The sequence below is a fragment of the Sparus aurata genome, chromosome 16 (genome assembly GCF_900880675.1).
Source record: "Sparus aurata chromosome 16, fSpaAur1.1, whole genome shotgun sequence".
NCBI classification, from domain to species: Eukaryota; Metazoa; Chordata; class Actinopteri; order Spariformes; family Sparidae; genus Sparus; species Sparus aurata.
The window spans coordinates 1,272,265-1,293,302 of record NC_044202.1 but is presented as its reverse complement, the minus strand read 5'-3'; the positions used below and the strand labels follow the sequence as shown (position 1 = coordinate 1,293,302).

The window sequence follows — 21,038 nt, the reverse complement described above, 5'->3', positions numbered from 1 at the left end:
GTCAGTCAGGGTCTTGGGCAGCTCTCCTCTCTGATCTGTAGTCAACATGTGCTCCAGAACTGTAGCAGTGATCCAGCAGAAGACTGGGATCAGACACATGATGTGGAGGCTCCTGGAGGTCTTGATGTGTGAGATGATTCTGCTGGACAGATCTTCATCACTGAACCTCCTCCTGAAGTACTCCTCCTTCTGGACGTCAGTGAAGCCTCGTACTTCTGTTACCCTGTCGACACATGAAGGAGGGATCTTATTGGCTGCTGCAGGTCGGGAAGTTATCCAGACGAGAGCCGAGGGAAGCAGCTTCCCCTGGATGAGGTTTGTCAGCAGCACGCTGACTGATGACTTCTGTGTGACATCAGACACGACCTCATGGTTCTTGAAATCCAGTGAAAGTCTGCTTTCATCCAGGCCGTCAAAGATGAAGAGAAGTTTACAGACAGCGAGCTTCTCTGCTGTCACCTTCTGTAATGTTGGATGGAAAACATGGAGCAGCCTGAGAAGACTGTACTGCTCATCTCTGATCAGGTTCAGCTCCCTGAATGAAAGCAGAACCAGCAGACTGACATCTTGGTTTTCGGAGCCCTCTGCCCAGTCCAGAGTGAACTTCTGCACCAAGAAGGTTTTTCCAACACCTGGGACGCCGTTGGTCAGAACGACTCTGATGCGTCTCTGTTGGTCAGGTGAGGCTTTAAAGATGTCGCAGTACCTGATTGGAGTTTCACTGAAGGTCGTCTTCTTGGAAGATGTCTCAAGCTGCCTCACCTCATGTTGGGTATTAACCTCTTCACTCTGTCCCTCTGTGATGTAAAGCTCAGTGTAGATCCTGTTGAGGAGGGCTCCACTTCCTGTTTCATCACTTCTCTTTTCTTCGCTTCCTTCAGTCACACATTCACATCTCCTCCTCAGACTGATCTTATGTTCATCTAAAACCTCCAGCAGACCAACATTCACTGAAAAGAGACAAAAGTTTGAGACAGAGCAAAGAAAATCTGGTGATTGTTTTAATCACCAATAACAAAATTGAATCTCCTGTATTTTCACACCAAACTCGATTTACGATTTCAATCGATTTCTTTTTCCTTCTCAAAAACAAACTACAAATGACAAAGAAATTATTAAAAGCATTGCTTTTATTGTAAACAAAATTCCCCTGCCATTTTTCAACAGTGCACCTTTAAACTCACTTGGAATAAAACGTGTCGCTTTATGATAAAATACTTTTGGAAACATAAATTTAACAAGCCAGATTGCAAGTTTTTATAAAAATGGATCAGTTCCCCTGTAGGGATTGATAAAGTGTGAACATAACTTTCATCAATTTTATGCAAAAGGTGCCTTTTGTTTAAAAACAATATTTTGTATCCCTGAAAACATGTTAACAAAATTAAATGTTTGCATGCTGCATAGTAAACATGACATGTTGGTAGATGTACAGGACATGTGTGTGCTTGCTGTCTTTTTAACACATTTTTGGCCAGGAAGATGAGCCTGTCTGCTTCCTCTGGTTTGAGACATCATGCCCCGTTGTGGCTTCAAAACACAAACCTGGGGTCAAACATTTTCAGCATGTGGATGAACCTCCGGCTTTTCCACTGTATACGGGCACCATATCTTAAACGATATGCAACGTGACTGCATCCATAAAAGCTGTCCACCAGGCCCCTTTCTTCTCATACTAGACACAATGATGATTCTGCTAATGTTGGCTGCTTTATAGCGGGTGTTTGTGGGCTGCCGCATTCTTGTACATCTTGTAGTGAACAACAAGTGTCCCACTGTGATACATGTGTATGATTGAGATGCTTAAAAATGAATGTGTCGGTCCACTGTCTTTATTTGCAACAGCCTTTAAACAAACTTTGCAGCGAACTGTGGTTTGTTCGAGGTCTGACACTACAAAACTGAACTACTGACGAGATGGTGCCTGTTTAGGAACAAACTCTTGGCTTGCTGCAAGTTGTGTTTGTTCAGATGTTCAGTCTTACTTTGTACAGTTCTGCTCTGACTGTCTGTCCACAGTCCAGCTCTTGTTCTGATTCTTACCTCCACACTGGGGACAGGAGGAGTCTCCTGGTGAAGCAGACTGGACCCAGTCTGAGGTGATGCAGCGTCTGCAGAACCAGTGTCCACAGCTGGTAGAGACCGGATCCTTCAGGACGTCCTGACACCAAACACAGCAGGACGGCTGCTTCTTCTCAGAGTCAAGTCTCCTCCTCCTGTTTAGACATTTTTCGTAACTAAAATGATTTGTCGATTGTTATTAACACAAACTCAACACTTTTTGCAGCTTTTAAATGATTAAACTGTTTTCATCATGTCCAGACTTTTTTTTTTCTCATCAAATCGCCTTTAAATTAATCAAATCACGCGAAAATTTATCAATTCATGTTTCATCGCACATACATTTTTCTAATTTAGTTTCTGTTACTTTCAGCCTCATATCAGACACTTTGCTGAGGCCAGCCACCGATCAGCCCAGCCAGCAGCTCTACATGATGTATCTGAACACATCTGAAGCAGAATCACTCACATTTTGAATAGTTGTAATATTTACAGCCATCAAATCAACTCCATCTTAGTTTCTGCACCAGTTGTGCGTCATGAATATAAATCTTTCAGCAGAACATTTAGTCTTCATCGTCAGTGCATCATCTTCATCAGGTCAGTTTACAGTGAAAACAGTGTCTTACTTTGTGTCTGAGGGTCCAGGTTCATCACTGAAGACTGGAGGAAGACGATCTTTGGACCAGTCACTCTTCAGAGACACACAGCTGGATCCTGGAGACTCTTGCCTCTTTCTTTTGGACTGAACTCTGCAAACACCAACATGTTTTTATTCATCTCACATGAATCTTTGATAAATTCTCTGATGAAAGTCATTGATGAAGCTCTAACTACACAAACTGCTGCTGTTGATGATCAGGAGGTTTAAAGTTTGGATCAGTCCTCTTGGATTTACATCTTTTCTCTGTGACTGACAGCTGTCACAGACACTCAGAGGGAGATGGACCAATGATTTCTCTCTCACTCAAACATTTTAATTTACAGCTTCATGAAGTCAAATGTGGACAGTTGAGTTGTTTCCATGACATGTTAAAGGTCCAGTGTGTCCTCATTAACAAACAAACTGTTGACTGACAGCAGTTTGACAAAGTGTTTCTGAGCCCATGTAGTAATCTCCTTTATACAATCATGCGTTTGACAGAGTGTTGAACCTTCAGTCATGATACGATCAGCTGGTAAATGGCAAAACTTTACCAGCAAACAGTGAATGAGTCAGAATCAGTTCTCTTACTTTGTGTCTGAGGGTCCAGGTTCATTACTGAAGTCTGGAGGTTCAAGTTTGGAACAGTCACTCTCCAAAGACGGACAGCTGGATCCTGGAGATTCTGATCTTTCCTCCTCTTCCTTCACACAATCACTCATCTTCTGGTCTGAAGTCAGTCTGAGAGGAGAAACAGTGACACTGACTGTGAGCTCAGGACAAGAATCAGGAAACAAGTTGGTTTAACAGTCTGAGGCTGTGTGTGTGTGTGTGTGTGTGTGTGTGTGTGTGTGTGTGTGTGTCTCAGTGGCGGTTCTAGACCAGTTTAAATAGGGGGGCCAGGTTTGGGCCAGCTTTTTTGTTAGAGGGGCACATACAACCCCGGAAAAAAAGACAAATCTTTCATTCAGACACAGGATAAATGGGACTTAAAACAGTGTTTACTATTTCAACATTTTTAATTGGGTAGTAAACTGCTGAGACACTTTATTTCCACCTTTCCCTTCAGTACAAAATCATTGCAAGAAATCTGTCACTGTATTATTGATCCAGACTCCCTGTCGGGGGGCCACAGGGGGGTCCGGACTCAGAGTTACAGGGGCACTGGTCCCTGTTGGCCCCCACTAGAACCGCCATTGGTGTGTCTGTGTCTTGAGGTGAGAGCTAGTTGCTGTGTAACCGGATAATACACCTCGTTGTGAGTAAATGGCCAGTCACTAGTAATATGCAAGTTAACTAATAATATTGGCGGTGGCACCGGTGTAGGATAGAATCACAGTGAACATGGTAGACAGGATGGCGAGCAGTAGGATAGGATCACAGTAGACCTGGGTCGGCAGACAACTTGTTTGAAATATCTTGCTGCCATCAAATTCACAGATATCAATGAAAACATTCCGCCTTCTCGCTAACCATACCTCGACGAGCAGCCTAGTTCCCGCTCTGTACTGCCACCATCCTCTCACACCCTGGGATATCCACCAGAGCCACTGCTGAATAAGCCAGCCATTCTCACAGTCAGACTGTGCTCCTCATTGGGTCCTCCATGGTCCTGCAAATGTAGATCAACAAGTGCAGCACCTCCTGCCTTCCAGGAGCGCTCGTAAAGGACATCAACACCTCCACCCTGCAGCTGCTACGTCATCACCCGTCCATCTCAACGTCGGCATCCACGTGACACAGGATCACACCTCTTATTTCATGAACACTGAACTTATGCTGCACTCCAGCAAATTATTCAGTGCATGAAGGTATGACAGCCAGAATACTCCCTCTCTTTCACTATCAGTATCTGCTACTGCATCTGATTTTCCTGGTTTGATCTCAAACGGTCACCGCAAACATCACATGTCTATGTCCTGTACAAAATATACCGCTAAAAATGTAATTATCGTACAACCTACCATCCATTTGATAAAGCCGCATTGTGCCAGTAAGCCATATGGTGACCCAGAGCTAAATATGTTCAGCTCACATGCCATTAAATGCAGAGACAGGTTAGGTGTGACACATTTAAATATCAGAGTTCTGGTGAGGAAGCCCACTGGTTAACTTTCAGACAACTTAGAAATAAATGTATATCTTCATACAGAAAAGCAAAGTCCAGCTATCTCAACAGAATTAATCTCGAGCTCTTATACAAACCCATCCAAATTTTGGAAATCAGTAAATGTAAATAAAACAAATCCTCTATGTATAATATCTTCTAGTATAACATTTAATAATTGCTAAATAATGAAACCATCAGATATTTGCTGTGCGTTTGGCAAATATCTTGCTGCTGCTGGAAATCAATGTGACATGGTGTGATCAGGTTCTGCTTTCAACAGTCAGCTGCTGCCTCGTGAGCCCTCATCGGACCAGACCTCTGTGTTTACACTTCACTTCCTCTGTTGTTAAGGAGACACTTTAAGATGAAGATATAAGGAAAGCTACCAGGGAGGATAAACTATACCCATATTTTTGTTACAGCTCTGTGCTCCATTTATTTCTCATGAAATTACATGAAATGACCATTCTTTGCTCAAACAGAGGTTAGGTGATGTTGGTTTGATTTTAATTCCTGTAATTGGTTCAAGGACTACCTGACACATAGATGTGACGATGTGTGACTGAAGGGAATGATGGTTCTGTGTTTCTGCCGTTGTCTAGAGGGGTTCTGTAAGGTTCAATACTAGTCCTTCCTGTCTTATTCACAATCTATATTAATACAACATGCTCTGTTACGAACTGTAGCGCCCATCTTTACACTGATGATACAGTCCTGAACTGCTGTACTGATACAGAACATAAAGCCATTAAAATTCTCCAGCAAGCTTTTAACAAACTGCAAGATTCTCTTTGTAACCTGAAATAAGTTGTCAATGCAAACTAAACCAAATTCATGAGATTATCAAGAGCGGGAGACATTACAGACGATGGTCCCAATGTTACCACTCTAACAGGAGGACGCAGTACTGAAAGGGTTTTTTAAATACCTGAATATTTGGGTCTCTGGTTGGATCAGAAACTCACATTTAAACGTCATATTAACACACTTGTGAACAAGCTAAGACAAAAAAAATGTTACTCATACAGAAACAGAACCATTTTCCCTCCATGTTCTGGAGGAAACGGATCACTGAAGCTGTCTCTTTATCTGTCCTGGATTATAGTGATCTCACCTGTAGACGTACCTGTGTCTCCTCTCTCAGTCCACCAGACTCACTGTATCACTCCTCCATCACTGTCTTCTGGATGAAACAGTCGAATCTAGCCTGCCTGACGCCTACAGAGCAGACAGGAAGTCACACGCTGAGACAGCAACATAACATCCGGTAGTTTTCAGAATAAAATACTCAACAGCACAAAATCTAATCCAGACAAATCCAGGCCCTGCTGATGCGGTTTGGTCTGTTTGTTGTTGTGTTTATAACACAAATGTACGCTTGCTGTCTCGCGTCATTCAACAGTCATCGCGGGAACACCTCGGTCTGCTCCACTCCAGCTGTCCGGCGGTGCTGCGCCATGCTGCACTCAACACGCGGCGGATTCCCGGGAAGCCTTGAGAACCGGCAGCCCGACCCTCCCGGAGCCGGTTCACAACACAGCAGAACCCGTGGAAGTGAACACGGACCTGATGGAAGTGTTGTTTTAACACTCACCTCCGTCTTCTCTCTGCTCCCTCCAGTCAAAATGGAGTCTGCAGAACACTTTCACTTTCAGGACACCTCGCCTGTGTGTGTGTGTGTGTGTGTGTGTGTGTGTCTATTACTGTCTCAGATTGAATTACAATTATTTATAGCTGTTGGTTGTCAGTAGGAAATATTGAACTTTTACCTCCACTACATATATTGAACAACATCAGTTAGTCTCATTATTAATCCAAAATATTAACATCTAATAAATGATGACATATTATTGTAGATTAAAGTATTTAAAATGAGCTCCACCTATCATCAGCTACAATTTCTCAGCCCGGCTGTCCTGAGACACACACACCAGCAGATGGAGCTGTTTGGTAACACAAGTTAAAATATCTCATTGAGCTCTTCGGGGTCAGTGTGGTGTCGAGCAACCGTATTCATCTCCTCTCTGCTTTCTGTTGTCAGGCCTTGGACCAAGTTCCGTTGTTCTCTAAGCCTTTTCTTCTGATACTGTAACCCGTGTTGCATGAAATGTGAATACTGTTCTACATGAATTTGGTCCCTGGCCTCCTATTAATATCATCATTGTTATTATTACTGGTTTGTCCATATTAGCTAGTCAGCCATGTTTCTATATGTGTTACTTGCCGTGTAGCAAAAACAGGTGTCCCAAGTGGTTTTATTTTAAAAGATTGGAGGGGGTTATGGTTAGGGTTTGGGTCGGGTCCATGGTCCTGAAACATGCTACATATATACTGTAACTGTTTGTGGTCCTGAAATCTATACGTTACATGTCACATGTATACTGTGACTGTCCGTGGTCTTTTTTGTCTTGTTTTAGACCTGCAGGTTAGCCTAAGTGACCTTTAAAAAGCAGGATTAGGAGTGAATATGCTTTGTAGAGGCCCAGGTTGGCTGAAGTTGAGCAGCACCTTTTGTCTCAAGTTCTTGTGGTCAGGTCAGGCAACTATTGAGCAATGATTTTTGTTTTTTGAGGGAAACAAGGCATGTGTGTCAAACACAAAACAAATGTCCCCAACACATAAAAACAATGGCATAGTCAAAACTGATATGAACAGTACATTTATTAAAGTGTTTTCCCAAAAGTGCAAGCAGTGCAAAAATTTACAAAAGGTGAACAAAACAAAAACATTTACTCTACAAGATTATCAAAATTGCAGTGTAAATGTTTTTTTCTTGAGAAAATATACAATTCACAATATCTGTGAATCCATTAGTCTGATATCTGACAAAAGATTTAAAGTCTGTTTAACATGAGTGTATTTTACACATTAATGTTCTGTTCTACTGCTGTCTCATCATTTCATTCAAATACTGTCCTATTATTCAAGGGCTCAGCTTGCCTTCCCCAATATTATAGATACCCTTTTTGAATTTGGCCAATGTAGTTTAAATATTTTAAGATGAAAAAGTGTAGATGAAAGATAAATAAATTAATGAATAAATAAGGTAATTCATGGCTCAAACCCCATATTTTTACATGCTCAGTAACTTAAACTGTCAATGTGACAACTATTTTTTCCCCTGAACCTGCACAACTGACAAACCGCTGAAGTTTCGCTAGTGTATAAAAACGGTTCTTGAAAATATATTGATAAATAAATATTTGTTGAAGCGATAGGAAGTGAGATTAATGTTATTATGTTTTTATTTTGTTCACTTCTAAATGTATGATTTGGACTGGACTGGCAGTTACTGGAGCTACAACCCCGGGGCCCCAACACATGGATCTTGATGATGGCCTGGACATTGTGTGTGACAGTGGAGCTGATCTCAGAGCAGTTCAGACTACAGCACGGACAGTCATCACCACCTGTTGTGAATGGTCCGTCAGTCACTAATGGATGAAGCTCTCCTCTCTACCTGGTCAGAGCCTCACCACCCACCATCTGATGGTGCTGCTTCAACCACTCTTGATCTTCAGGACACAGCTGATCCTCTCAACACCTCCACCTCCCTCATCAATCAGACTCTGACAGAGAGACAAAAAGAGACAACAGAAGTGTTAAATGAGTGCTTAAAGAGACTCCTTCCATCAGCTGTCAGTCAGTGATATGAAGACCAGCAGGACTTCAGTCCTGTTTAGACCACAAGTGGAGTGGCTGTGTAGTGTAAGCAGCTTCCTTTCAGCTTCATGTTAACATGTTGGAGAGAGACTCACAGACCTGCAGACACTTTGTTCACCAAGTCTTATTACTCTGCAGGTTTCACTGAAGGACACAGTGAAATAAACTGCTGAGAGTCCCTGAATGCATCATTACTGAAGAAACAGAGAGACATTTACTGCTCAATGTAATAATAATTTACTGCTGTTAAAAACCAGAGTCTCAGTCACATATCAATATTTCATCATTGTAAATATGGAGCCTGTTTTTGGACAAAACAAACGACAGATGGGCAGATAACTATAATGTTAAAGCTCCTACATGTTCATACAAAGACTGACGATAAAACATCAGCTGTGGTTTCTGGACTTCAGCAGAGCTTCTGCTCTGTCGAAAGACCTCATGGTTACTAAATGTAATGATGGTTCTCTAAAAAACACTTTGAGATCCTGAAGCTTGTCACCATTCTCATCTCAAAGCTTCACTGAGGAAACCAGGAAATACTGGATCTTCACTTTGACTGTGTTCAGTAAATACTGCTGGAACCAGCATGGACTGACTCCAACCCTCTACTGACCTCAGAGTCTCCAGTCTACAGTGTGGACTCTCCTTCAGATCAGACAGCAGCTTCACTCCGGAATACTGCAGCTGGTTTCCACTCAGGTCCAGCTCTCTCAGATGGGAGGGGTTGAACCTCAGTGTTGAGGCCAGAGAATCACAGCTGATCTCTGACAAACTGCAGCCCTCCAATCTGAATAAAGAATAACCTTTATGAATTTACAGCTTCGAACACTGTAACAGTCTATGAACTGAGAAATGGTGTCTGACCTCAGAGTCACCAGTCCACACTGTGGACTCTGCAGAAAACCACACAGCAGCTTCACTCCTGAATCCTGCAGCTTCTTGTTGAGACTCAGGTCTAGCTGTTTCAGGTGGGAAGGGTTAGACATCAGAGCTGAGGCCAAATACGCACAGCTGCTCTCTGACAAAATGCAGTTCCTCAATCTGAATAAAGAATAAACAATGGAGATAAAAATCAATTTATAATCCAAACAGATGTGTTCAGGGTTAACATGTGCTGCTCAACATTACTATGTCCTAATCAATGACCTTTTCTCTAAAATGAGTAGAGTGACTTTGTCAGTGTGTTATTGTGGTTCATCATGATCATCATTCATCCTGTACTAACATAGTGCATCACTGATACTCCTGGTTTAATTTCCTGAATGGAAGCATCATCACATGTTGAAGTGATAGATCAAACTCAACACTTCAAACAGCTGCCTTTGGATTTTTGCTTCACTCTGTGTGTGTCTCTGTGTGTGAGAGTTTTATTTTGTGTGTGTGTGTGTGTGAGCAGCTTTATGTAGAAATATATCAGTTCCTGTAGAAACCTGTGTTCTGAAGGTTTTCTTTAAAAAACATTATTCCTGAAAATGTGTTAAACTCCTTTAAGTTCTTATATATTGATGTCTCACATATGACTAAATCACATATATTGATTTAATTTCTCAGCAAACTGAAGGATAAATCCTACAGCTTCTCACTGACACCAGTCCAGTTTGAGTTGAAACTAAATTCTGAACCGAACCATTCACACGACAAACTTTAAAACAGTTGTTGTGATTTGTAAAGAGAACTGAAGTGAATTTTAACCTTCTGTTATGGAATTAAATTTGGTGGATAAACAGTGTACAAGAGCAAAACACATAAACTGACCTCAGAGTTTCCAGTCTACAGTTTGGACTCTGCAGTCCAGCCGACAACAGCTTCACTCCTGAATCCTGCAGGTTGTTGTGACTCAGGTCCAGCTCTGTCAGATGGGAAGGGTTAGACTTCAGAGCTGAGGCCACGGCTTCACAGTGAGTCTCTGAGAGTCCACAGTTAATAAATCTGTAAATACAGGTTAAAACAAAACAAAACACTTTATAATCAAATGTATGCATTTTGTGTCACAGAGCACATTAACATGAGCAGCTGTAGCTCAGCTGGTCAGTTGGTCAGCCCGAGCTAGTCAGTCACTGACCACCAGGTTTGTACTTAGAAACTTGAGCTTCTTCTGTCCATATACGTTTCCTTGAGCAACATAATCATCCTAGTTACACAACACGTTGGTCTTGCGGACATTATATATTGTGCATGTGTGTAAAGTGTTGATCTTTAATGCTGAAGGCTTCAGCTTTATGTTGCTTTATACTGTGGATCAGATCTGGACTTACCGAGCCTTTCTGCAGTTCCTCACAGCTGGAATCAGTCTCTGTTTTCCTTCCCATGATGTGATGTACTTCTCTGTGTGTAACTCATCCAGAACCTCTTCTGACATCTGCAGCATGTAGGCCAGAGCTGAGCAGTGGATCTCAGAGAGTTTCTTCTCTGATCTGTTCTCTGACTTTAGGAACTCTTGGATCTCCTGATGGATTGAATAGTCATTCATCTCTGTCAGACAGTGGAAGATATTGATGCTTCTGTCAGGAGAGATCTTATAACTGTTCATCTCCTTCAGGTTGCTGATGACTCTCTGAATGATTTCTGGACTGTTGTTTATCTGACCCAGCAGGCCTGCTAAGAGTCTCTGGTTGGACTCCAGAGAGAGGCCATGAAGGAAGCGAACAAACAGGTCCAGGTGGCCATTTGTACTTTTGAGGGATTTCTCCATGGCTCTGCTGAGAAAGTCATCCAGGGATGAGGAACTCTGTCCTCTCGAGAAGTCCTCCAGGACCTTTGAGTTTCTGTTGGTGTGACAGTGAAACATGTAGACTGCAGCCAGAAACTCCTGAACGCTCAAATGAACAAAGCAGTAGACTTTTTTCTGGAAGATCACACTCTCTCTTCTGAAGATCTCTGTACAAACTCCTGAGTAAACCGAGGCCTCTGTGACGTTAAGACCACACCGTTCCAAGTCTTCTTGGTAGAACATGATGTTTCCTTCCTCCAGCTGTTCAGCTGCCAGCCTCCCCAGCTTTAGAAGAACTTCGCTGTCAGCCTCCGTCAGCTGTGGACTTGTCTCACGTCCCTCATTGTACTTCTTCTTCTTCCTCTTTGTCTGAACCAGCAGGAAGTGTGAGTACATGTCAGTCAGGGTCTTGGGCAGCTCTCCTCTCTGATCTGTAGTCAACATGTGCTCCAGAACTGTAGCAGTGATCCAGCAGAAGACAGGGATCAGACACATGATGTGGAGGCTCCTAGAGGTCTTGATGTGTGAGATGATTCTGCTGGACAGATCTTTATCACTGGACCTCCTCCTGAAGTATTCCTCCTTCTGGGCATCAGTGAAGCCTCGTACTTCTGTTATCCTGTCAACACTTGAAGGAGGGATCTGATTGGCTGCTGCAGGTCGGGAAGTGATCCAGACGAGAGCCGAGGGAAGCAGCTTCCCCTGGATGAGGTTTGTCAGCAGCACGCTGACTGATGACTTCTGTGTGACATCAGACACGACCTCATGGTTCTTGAAATCCAGTGAAAGTCTGCTTTCATCCAGGCCGTCAAAGATGAAGAGAAGTTTACAGACAGCGAGCTTCTCTGCTGTCACCTTCTGTAATGTTGGATGGAAAACATGGAGCAGCCTGAGAAGACTGTACTGCTCATCTCTGATCAGGTTCAGCTCCCTGAACGAAAGCAGAACCACCAGACTGACATCTTGGTTTTCGGAGCCCTCTGCCCAGTCCAGAGCGAACTTCTGTACTGAGAAGGTTTTTCCAACTCCAGCGACGCCGTTGGTCAGAACGACTCTGATGCGTCTCTGTTGGTCAGGTGAGGCTTTAAAGATGTCGCAGCACTTGATCGAAGTTTCAGTGGAGGTCATCTTCTTGGAAGCTGTCTCAAGCTGCCAAACTTCATGTTGGGTATTAACCTCTTCACTCTGTCCCTCTGTGATGTAGAGCTCAGTGTAGATCCTGTTAAGGAGGGTTCCACTTCCTGTTTCATCACTTCCTATTTTATCACTCCCTGTTTCATCACTTCCTGTTCCATCACCCCCTGTTTCTTGACATCCTTCAGTCACACGTTCACATCTCCTCCTCAGACTGATCTTATGTTGATCTAAAACCTCCTGCAGACCAACATTCACTGAAAAGAGACAAATGTTTAAGACAGAACAAAGAAAATTTGAGAGAATTTGATCTAATGATTATTTTTATCACCAATAACAAAGATCAATATAAGAATATATAAAGAAGTGAAAGGTATAAACCCCAAAAGCATCAGAAATGTGTCTCTGGGCCTCTGATTGTGTGTCAGTGTACATGTTAGACTGACAGCAGAGGAACAAAGTACTGATGTGACTTTAGTTACACTAAAAGGTCAACTGAAATCAGTACTTCATGGTCTCTGCCTCCATTGACCAGTCAAGTTACAGTGTACATCTGTCCACACTCAGATAATATATGTGTCCACATGGGTGAACGCACTTATTGGAAGGTTGAATAAAAGTCATGAAAAGCAGCAGGATGTAAACACATGTTTAGATGTTCAGTCTTACTTTGTACAGTTCGGCTCTGACTGTCCATCCACAGTCCAGCTGTTGTTCTGGATCTCTTTCCACACTGTGGACAGGAGGAGTCTCCTGGTGAAGTAGACTGGACCCAGTCTGAGGTGATGCACTGTCTGCAGAACCAGTGTCCACAGCTGGTAGAGACCGGATCCTTCAGGTCGTCCTGACAGAAAACACAGCAGGACGGCTGCTTCTCCATAGAGACAAGAATCCTCTTCCTGTAAAGACATTTCTTCATAACTAAAACGATTTGTTGGTTGTTATCTCAATAATATCCAGATTTGTTTTTTATACAGGGGAATGTACCTTGATAGTTAATCAAGATCTACACTTTGGAGACTAAATTCACATATTGTAAAAAAATCCCCCAAAATTAAAGAATGAGATTAAAACATATTAAGAGCTGAACAACAGATGGATGTGTTGCCATCCATGCTTTGGGATGAACTTAAAGCAGAAATTAGGGGAACAATGATGTTGATAGTCAGTAAGACCCCTGGCACGGATGGTCTCACATTCAAGTGGTATTCTTCGCCTTCAGATGTTTTTGGACAGGAGAACCTTGCCACTAGTGTTGTGCCCTCAACCTTTAAATCTGCTGTTACTAAACCTGTACTCAAAAAATAAACCTCGATCCCAAAATCCTCAAAAATTACAAACCCATCTCTAACCTTCCCATCCTTCCCAATATCCCCAAAAAGGACTGTTGCATACCAACTTACTGATTATCTGTCATGTAATAACCTCAATGAACCCTTTGATCCAGCTGTAGATCATTCCTCTCCACCGAAACGGCATCTACTAAAGTGACCAATGATCTTCTACTTTCCACTGGCTCAACCAAACCTTGTTGCTTTTACTTCTGGACCGAACTGCAGCTTTTGACAAAGCTGACCACAATATCCTCCTATATGGGCTTGACACCTAACTGGTGTTAAAGGCTTTGCTCTGTCTTGGTTCAATTCATATTGGACCAATAGGACACACTGTGTAGTCCACAACAATATGATATTAAACTATTCAAAAGTGCAATAGGGTGTTCCACAGGGGTCTGTCCTGGGTCCACTGCTATTCTCTATTTATATGCTGCCCTTGGGTACTATCAACCTTTAATTAATAATTAATTTAATAATTAATTTTCACAGTTATGCAGACGACCCGCAACTATTTGTGCCAATTTTGCCAAATAACCCCAGCCTCAAATAATCAAATCTGGAAGAGTGTCTATGTGTTGTTCAACACTGGATGCCATCAGATTTCCTGCTCGTCAACGCAGATAAAGCTGAACTGCTAATGGTTGGTCCTTCTAGCAAGAGTCTTCGTTGCATCCAGACTTGATTACTGGAACTTACTGTTTTCCACCCTATGGCTGCTAGGATCCTGCCCAAAACCAAAAAGTGCTACTGCTAACTTACAAAATATTGCATTGACTAACACAATCCGTTTATTTGACCTCATCGCGCCTTTTTTACCAGCACACACTCTTCGATATACTAAGAAATCTGCAGGCAAGAGAGCTCTTTCTCACTGTGCCCCACCCAGCTGGATTAGGGAGACCAGCTCTGTTGGGATTTTTATATCCAGAATAAAAACTCATCTCTCACTCCATGCTTATGACCAACCATAAATTGTCTTCATTAGTCTTTAAGAGTTCTGAGAGCCCTTTCTATTTTATGTCTGATTCTCAATGTCATTACTGTAGTTTGCACTTTTATTGTCTTGCAATGGTTTGTCCATTTCAAACAACTAATATGGGTTTGTGAAGCCCATTGGGTCATGTATTACGATTTTGGGCTATTCAAATAAACTTGACTGTTTTTAGAAACAAATCTTCACCTCAATGAGGTCAGCGACCAATCTGCCCAGCCAGCAGCTCTAGGTGATGTATCTGAACACATGTGAAGCAGATTCACTAACATTTTGAATTGTTATAATGTTTACAGCCACTTCAACGTCTCAACAAATGTATGAATAAGTTTGTTGAAGTTTAAGTTCTGAAGTGGAGGTTCTCAGGTGTCAGATAAAGAAATCAAATCAAATCCATCTTAGTTTCTGCAGCAGTTGAGCATCATGAATATAAATCTTTCAGCAGAACATTTAGTCTTCATCCTCAGTGCATCATCTTCATCAGGTCAATTTACAGTGAAAACAGTGTCTTACTTTGTGTCTGAGGGTCCAGGTTCATTACTGAACCTTGGAGGAGCATGTTTGGACCGGACACTCCTCATAGCCAGATAACTGGATCCTGGAGACTCTGACCTGTCCTTCTCTTCCTTCACATGAATACTCATCTTTTGGTCTGAAATCAGTCTGAGATAACAGATTAATGTACTTTTACAGCAGTCAAATTGTGAATGCAGTACTTTTACTTGTAACAGAGTATTTCTACACTGTGGTACTTAAAGGGATAGTTCTGGTTTTTTGAAGTGGGGGCATATAAAGTACATGTCTATAGTCGATCTGTTTCCTACCGTAATCACCGATCAGCACAGCCTCAGTTTGGAGAAGTAGAGAGCTGCTCCAGCCCAGACGCTCAGCTTTGTACTGCAGTGAACGGGGTTCAGCAAAAAAGCGAAATTAACCACCTAAAACAAGACTCACCTAAAAAAATCTATTTCAGGTCAAGTGTATGTTGTATAGGTAAAATTCACACCGCTTTACATCGCCGTCAGACTGCGCTTTCTTTTGGCACTACATTTTCTCAACCGCAGAACCCCTGTATCCCTACGCATGAGCGCTAATGTGGAAGGATATGGAGAGTTAAATTTCGTTTTTATCTAAAGTAAACCTCTCGTCCAGCCGCCGCTCGCAGATCAGCTGTTGCCCAGTTACGCTAATGCGTAGGGATACGGAGGTTCTGTGGTTGAGAAAATGTAGTGCCAAAAGAAAGCGTGGTCTGACGGCGATGTAAAGCGGTGTGAATTTTACCTATACAACGTACACTTGAACTGATGTAAATTTTTTTAGGTGAGTCTTGTTTTAGGTGGTTAATTTCGCTTTTTAGCTGAACCCCGTTCACTGCAGTACAAAGCTGAGCGTCTGGGCTGGAGCGGCTCTCTACTTCTCCAAACTGAGGCTGCGCTGATCGCTGATTACGGTAGGAAACAGATCGACTATAGATATGTACTTTATATGACCCCACTTCAAAAAACACCAACTATCCCTTTAAGCAGCTCTGTCAGGTTGTACTGAGACACACTGATGCTTTGAGCTAAATGCTAGCACCAGCATCAGGGTTTCCCCTACATGTAATTGACTGTGGCGCACTGCCCAGCGAAATAAAAGCCGCCACACCTTAAAAATTCAGTGTTTCCCATACATTGATTAATATTTCTGCCTTTCCAGCGCATACCGACGTTTCAGTCAGTCTCTTTTTTTGCATTACTTTTAATGACTTCAGAACTACTAATTCGGGGATGTATTAGTGAAAATAATAAAAATAATATAAAACTGTTTTCGAACCTAGAGGCTTCTCCACTCGCACACACACACAAACACACACACACGGTGACAGATGGTGGGTCTGTGTGCCGCTCCGAAGCAGCCATGAATTAGTTACAAAATGACATAAATGTTGTCTATGACTGACTGTACGGTGAGTTGAAGATTATCAGAAACATCTAGTTTGTTATTGTATATTCACAAAAAATCCGATTTCATGTAAAACCGTTGGCATAAATAAATCTAGTGTTAGAGAAAGGAAATATTTTACCTTCGTCTTCCACCACGGTCCTTGACTCTAACTAGCATGTTGGATATTTAGCTTGATAATTAGCTAGAGGATTAAAATGGTCACTTAGATCAGAGTCCTGCACAGGTCTTATTTTGCAAACCCACACCCGCCCGAACCTGCCATACTTTAAACCGCATCCGGGCGCAAGCACGCATGAATTAGCTCATATGAAATATAAATGCTTATCATTTGTGTCGCTAATAATGACTGATTTGAGTGATGCCTTGAAAATGGCAATCGTAAAACCCGACCCGCCTCTCTAGGCGTCCGACCCGATCCGCATCTGTGTCCGACACAGTACATTATTTTTCACCCGTGCAGGACTCTGACTTAGATAACTCCTCTCTTGAAACAAATAATAAGAATAGTATTTCTTTACAATAGTAGACGAATCTTCATTCCAAACCCATGCAGGGGAGTTCATGATGGCTGTGTGAGAGCATTATAACCAGAGAAAAAAACTATGACTATGACATAAGTATAAATATTACAGTATGATGACCCAAACTGCCTCTTACTTTGTGTCTGAGGGTCCAGGTTCATCACTGAACCTTGGAGGAGCATGTCTGGACCGTTCACTCTTCAGAGACACACAGCTGGTTCCTGGAGACTCTGATCTGTCCTCCTCTTCCTCCACACGAACACTCATCTTCTGGTCTGAAGTCAGTCTGAGAGGTGAAACAGTGACACTGACTGTGAGCTCAGAACAACAATCAGGAAACCAGTTTGTTCATCAGTCTGAAGCAGGACTGAGAGGACAGGACATAAGTATCTGTGTTTTGTTTTGTGTGTGTGTGTGTGTGTGTGTGTGTGTGTGTGTGTGTGTGTGTGTGTGTGTGTGTGTGTGTGTGCGTGTGTGTGTGTGTGTGTGTCCTGCAGTGAGAGCAGGCTGGTGTGTATCTGGAAATACCGCTCCCTGTGGCCAATCACTGTCCATATCACTGAGGAAGGACTGAAAACAGGAAGTAACACAAACACACACACACATGCTCACACGCAGTTTAACAAAATAAAAGCACCTGACAACACTGTCAGTGTCAGTGTGTCTCCTCCTCTTTGTGTGTGTGTGTGTGTGTGTGTGTGTCACTATTAGTGTCTCAGTTTGAATTAAAATAATTTAGGGTTGTTGGTTTCACACATTTCAGAGAGGAATATTGTACTTTTTACTCCACTACATATATTGAACAACATTAGTTTCATTGCTTATTCTGATAATTAATACAAAATATCAATAAACTAATAAATGATGACGTATTATTGGAGATTAAAGTATTTAAAATAAGCTCCACCTTCAGTAGGTACAATAACAGATTAATGTACCTTTACTGTAGTCAAATTGTGAATGCAGTACTTTTACTTGTAACAGAGTATTTTCTGCACTGTAGTACTTTAGCAGCTCTGTCAGGCTGTACTGAGACAAAATGGTGCCTTGACCTAAATGCTTGCACCAGCATGCTAAGATGCTCACAGTGACAATGCGCTGATGACACACAACTGTACATTGCCGTGTCTCCTGATGAAACAGATCAAATTGATGCCCTTCTTAACTGCATTGTAGACATCAAGTCATGGATGGCAGTGAATTTCCTACAGCTCAACCAGGACAAAACTGAGGTTTTAGTTATAGGTCCTGAAGGCCAGAGAGAGAAACTTTTTCCAAAACTACAACATTTTAAACCAACACAATCAGTAAAAAATCTGGGCGTGATTTTTGATTCTGAGCTGAATTTTATTCCACATATCAGAAATATGACAAAAATAGGTTTTTATCATCTTAAGAACATAGCCAGAGTCCGCCCGTTTCTCTCCCAGGCCAGTACGGAGGTGCTAATGCATGCTTTTATTTCCTGTCCTTAGATTATTGTAATGCCCTGCTCTCTGGTCTTCCCAAAAAGAGTACTCTAAATCTCCAATTATTACAGAACTCAGCCGCACGAGTGCTGACGAGGACCAGAGGGCGGGAGCACATTACACCAGTTTTAGAGTCACTGCATTGGCTCCCCGTGTGCTTCAGGATCGATTTTAAGGTTCTTTTACTGGTTTTTAAATGTCTTAACGGCATTGCGCCCTCCTACTTATCTGACCTGCTTTTACCATATCAACCCTCGCGGACCCTGAGGTCCTCCGGCTCTGGCCTTTTATCCATACCAAAACCAAGAACTAAAACCCACGGTGAGGCGGCATTTAGCCACTATGGCCCCCGCTTGTGGAACAGCCTTCCGGAGAACCTCAGGTCTGCAGAGACTGTTGATATTTTTAAGGGAAGGTTAAAGACACACCTTTTTAATTAGGCTTTTAACTAATATTTTAAATTCTTATTCCATTCTTATGTGGTTCTATCGTATTTTATGTTGTTGTTCCTATCTTGTTTTGTTTTTGTTTTTTTGTTTTTTTAAACTATTTTCATCTTAAATAATTTTTAATTTTTTAAATTTTTATTATTTATCTTCGATACTATTTTATTTTATTTATTATTATCTTATGCATTTTATCTTTTTAACTGTTCACTTCATTAAATTATCTTTTGTCAGGGTTTTTATCTTATCTTATGTTTTTGGTTTTTAAGGGTTAACTCCAGAGTTTCCTCAGGGGGGTCGTCCACACTGGGAGCTGTGTCTGGGATGCTGCTGGGGGTGCTGTCCCTGGGTCCCTTTGGCCCAGCCAGTCGTTGTCTGTCAGGGTCGGGGGGCCTGGGCACTGGTGCCCCCCGTGGCACAGCCTGTGACTCCTCCCAGTGTGGACGGCCCCAAAGGTGGCGTTTCCTCAGTGCCTTGCCATGTCTCCTTATTTCCTGTAGTAAGAGTGTGTGTGTGTGTGTGTGTGTGTGTGTGTATGTGTGTGTACGTATGTGTGCATGTATATAGTACGGAGGGTGGGAGGGAGGGGCTTTCTTTATTATTGTTTTATGTTTCCTGTGTAAAGCACTTTGTGCTACATACTCATGTATGAAAAGTGCTTTATAAATAAAGTTAATTGATTGATTGATTGAATGCTAAAATGCAGGTGTTTAGCAGGTATCATGTTCAATATGATCATCTTAGTTCAGTTGTGTTAGCATGCTAACATTGGCTAATTGTCAGTAAACAGAGTCAGCTGAGGCTGATGTGAACGTCTTTAGTTCTGCAGGTTTTTTGTCATAAAGTATTGAACATATTAACATGTTGACCTGATGATGGCGCTAGATGAAACATCAGAGGATCAACAAAGTTAATACAGTTTGAACATGAAGGTTGGAACCCACTGCTTCTAAACCAACACTAACTGCCATTAACCTACTTACACCCCTTTGACTCTGTGCTGGTTTTTATTTGGAGTGGGCTGTTGGCACATAAAGTTTAATTAAATAAAACAGTGTCTTACTTTGTGTCTGAGGGTCCAGGTTCATCACTGAACCTTGGAGGAGCATGTCTGGACCGGTCACTCTTCAGAGACACACAGCTGGATCCTGGAGACTCTGATCTGTCCTCCTCTTCCTCCACACGAACACTCATCTTCTGATCTGAAGTCAGTCTGAGAGGTGAAACAGTGACACTGACTGTGAGCTCAGAACAAGAATCAGGAAACCAGTTTGTTCATCAGTCTGAAGCAGGACTGAGAGGACAGGAAGTAACACACTCACGTACAGTTTAACAAAATAAAAGCACCTGACAACCCTGTCAGTGTCAGTGTGACAGGACACAAGTATTTGTGTTTTTTTTATCTGTTTCTTATCTTCTGTATTGATCCATTATAGATCTTTGTGCAGCTGATTCTATTAGAGGAGCCACAGAGCTCAATATAATACTGACCCTTACAAAACACCATCTACAGATCAGTACACACTGATGGTTCAAACAGTTTGGTTGTGCAGTTACATTTTGTTACTACTTCATTACTTTGTGAGTGTGTGTGTGTGTGTGTGTGTGTGTGTGTGTGTGTGTGTGTCCTGCAGTGAGAGCAGGCTGGAGTATATCTAGAAATACCGCTGCCTGTGGCCAATCACTGAGGAAGGACTGAAAACAGGAAGTAACACACACACACACACACACATACGCAGTTAAATAAAATAAAAGCACCTGGTCAGGTTTCTTTCCCTCTGGGCTCCTTTTCTTTAGTTACAGTAGTTTAATGTGTTTTATTCAGCCAATCAGGACTCAGGAAGAATCAAACTGTCAACTTCATTCTCACATTTCTTTCCTCAACAGTCCACAGAGACAAACTGACTCAGACACTCGGACAGTAAAAGAAGAAAAGTGTTGTTTTAACACTCACCAGCCTCAGACTGCAGTTTGTCTCCTCAGACTGCAGTTTGTCTCCTCAG

The 21,038-nt window shown here is 42.2% G+C and overlaps 1 protein-coding gene and 1 pseudogene across 3 annotated transcripts; both read right to left on the bottom strand.

The window, feature by feature from the left end:
* LOC115597258 (NACHT, LRR and PYD domains-containing protein 12-like) overlaps positions 1 to 21,038 on the bottom strand; it is a 56,810-nt pseudogene that overhangs the window by 6,335 nt on the left and 29,437 nt on the right.
* On the bottom strand, positions 1,584 to 6,468 carry LOC115597256 (E3 ubiquitin-protein ligase TRAF7-like). 3 transcript variants are annotated; one of them, XM_030443022.1, is made up of 5 exons: positions 6,409 to 6,468; positions 5,941 to 6,032; positions 3,296 to 3,445; positions 2,691 to 2,813; positions 1,584 to 2,237 (listed from the first exon to the last, which is right to left on the bottom strand). In XM_030443022.1, the coding sequence occupies exons 3-5, from the start codon at positions 3,424 to 3,426 to the stop codon at positions 1,982 to 1,984; spliced, it is 510 nt and encodes a 169-aa protein (XP_030298882.1). In that variant the 5' UTR covers positions 3,427 to 3,445; positions 5,941 to 6,032; positions 6,409 to 6,468; the 3' UTR covers positions 1,584 to 1,981. The 3 variants fall into 3 exon arrangements, with proteins under 3 accessions (XP_030298882.1, XP_030298881.1, XP_030298884.1); XM_030443021.1 differs by having other exon boundaries at positions 1,586 to 2,237; positions 5,929 to 6,032; XM_030443024.1 differs by lacking the exon at positions 6,409 to 6,468 and having other exon boundaries at positions 1,597 to 2,216; positions 5,929 to 6,379.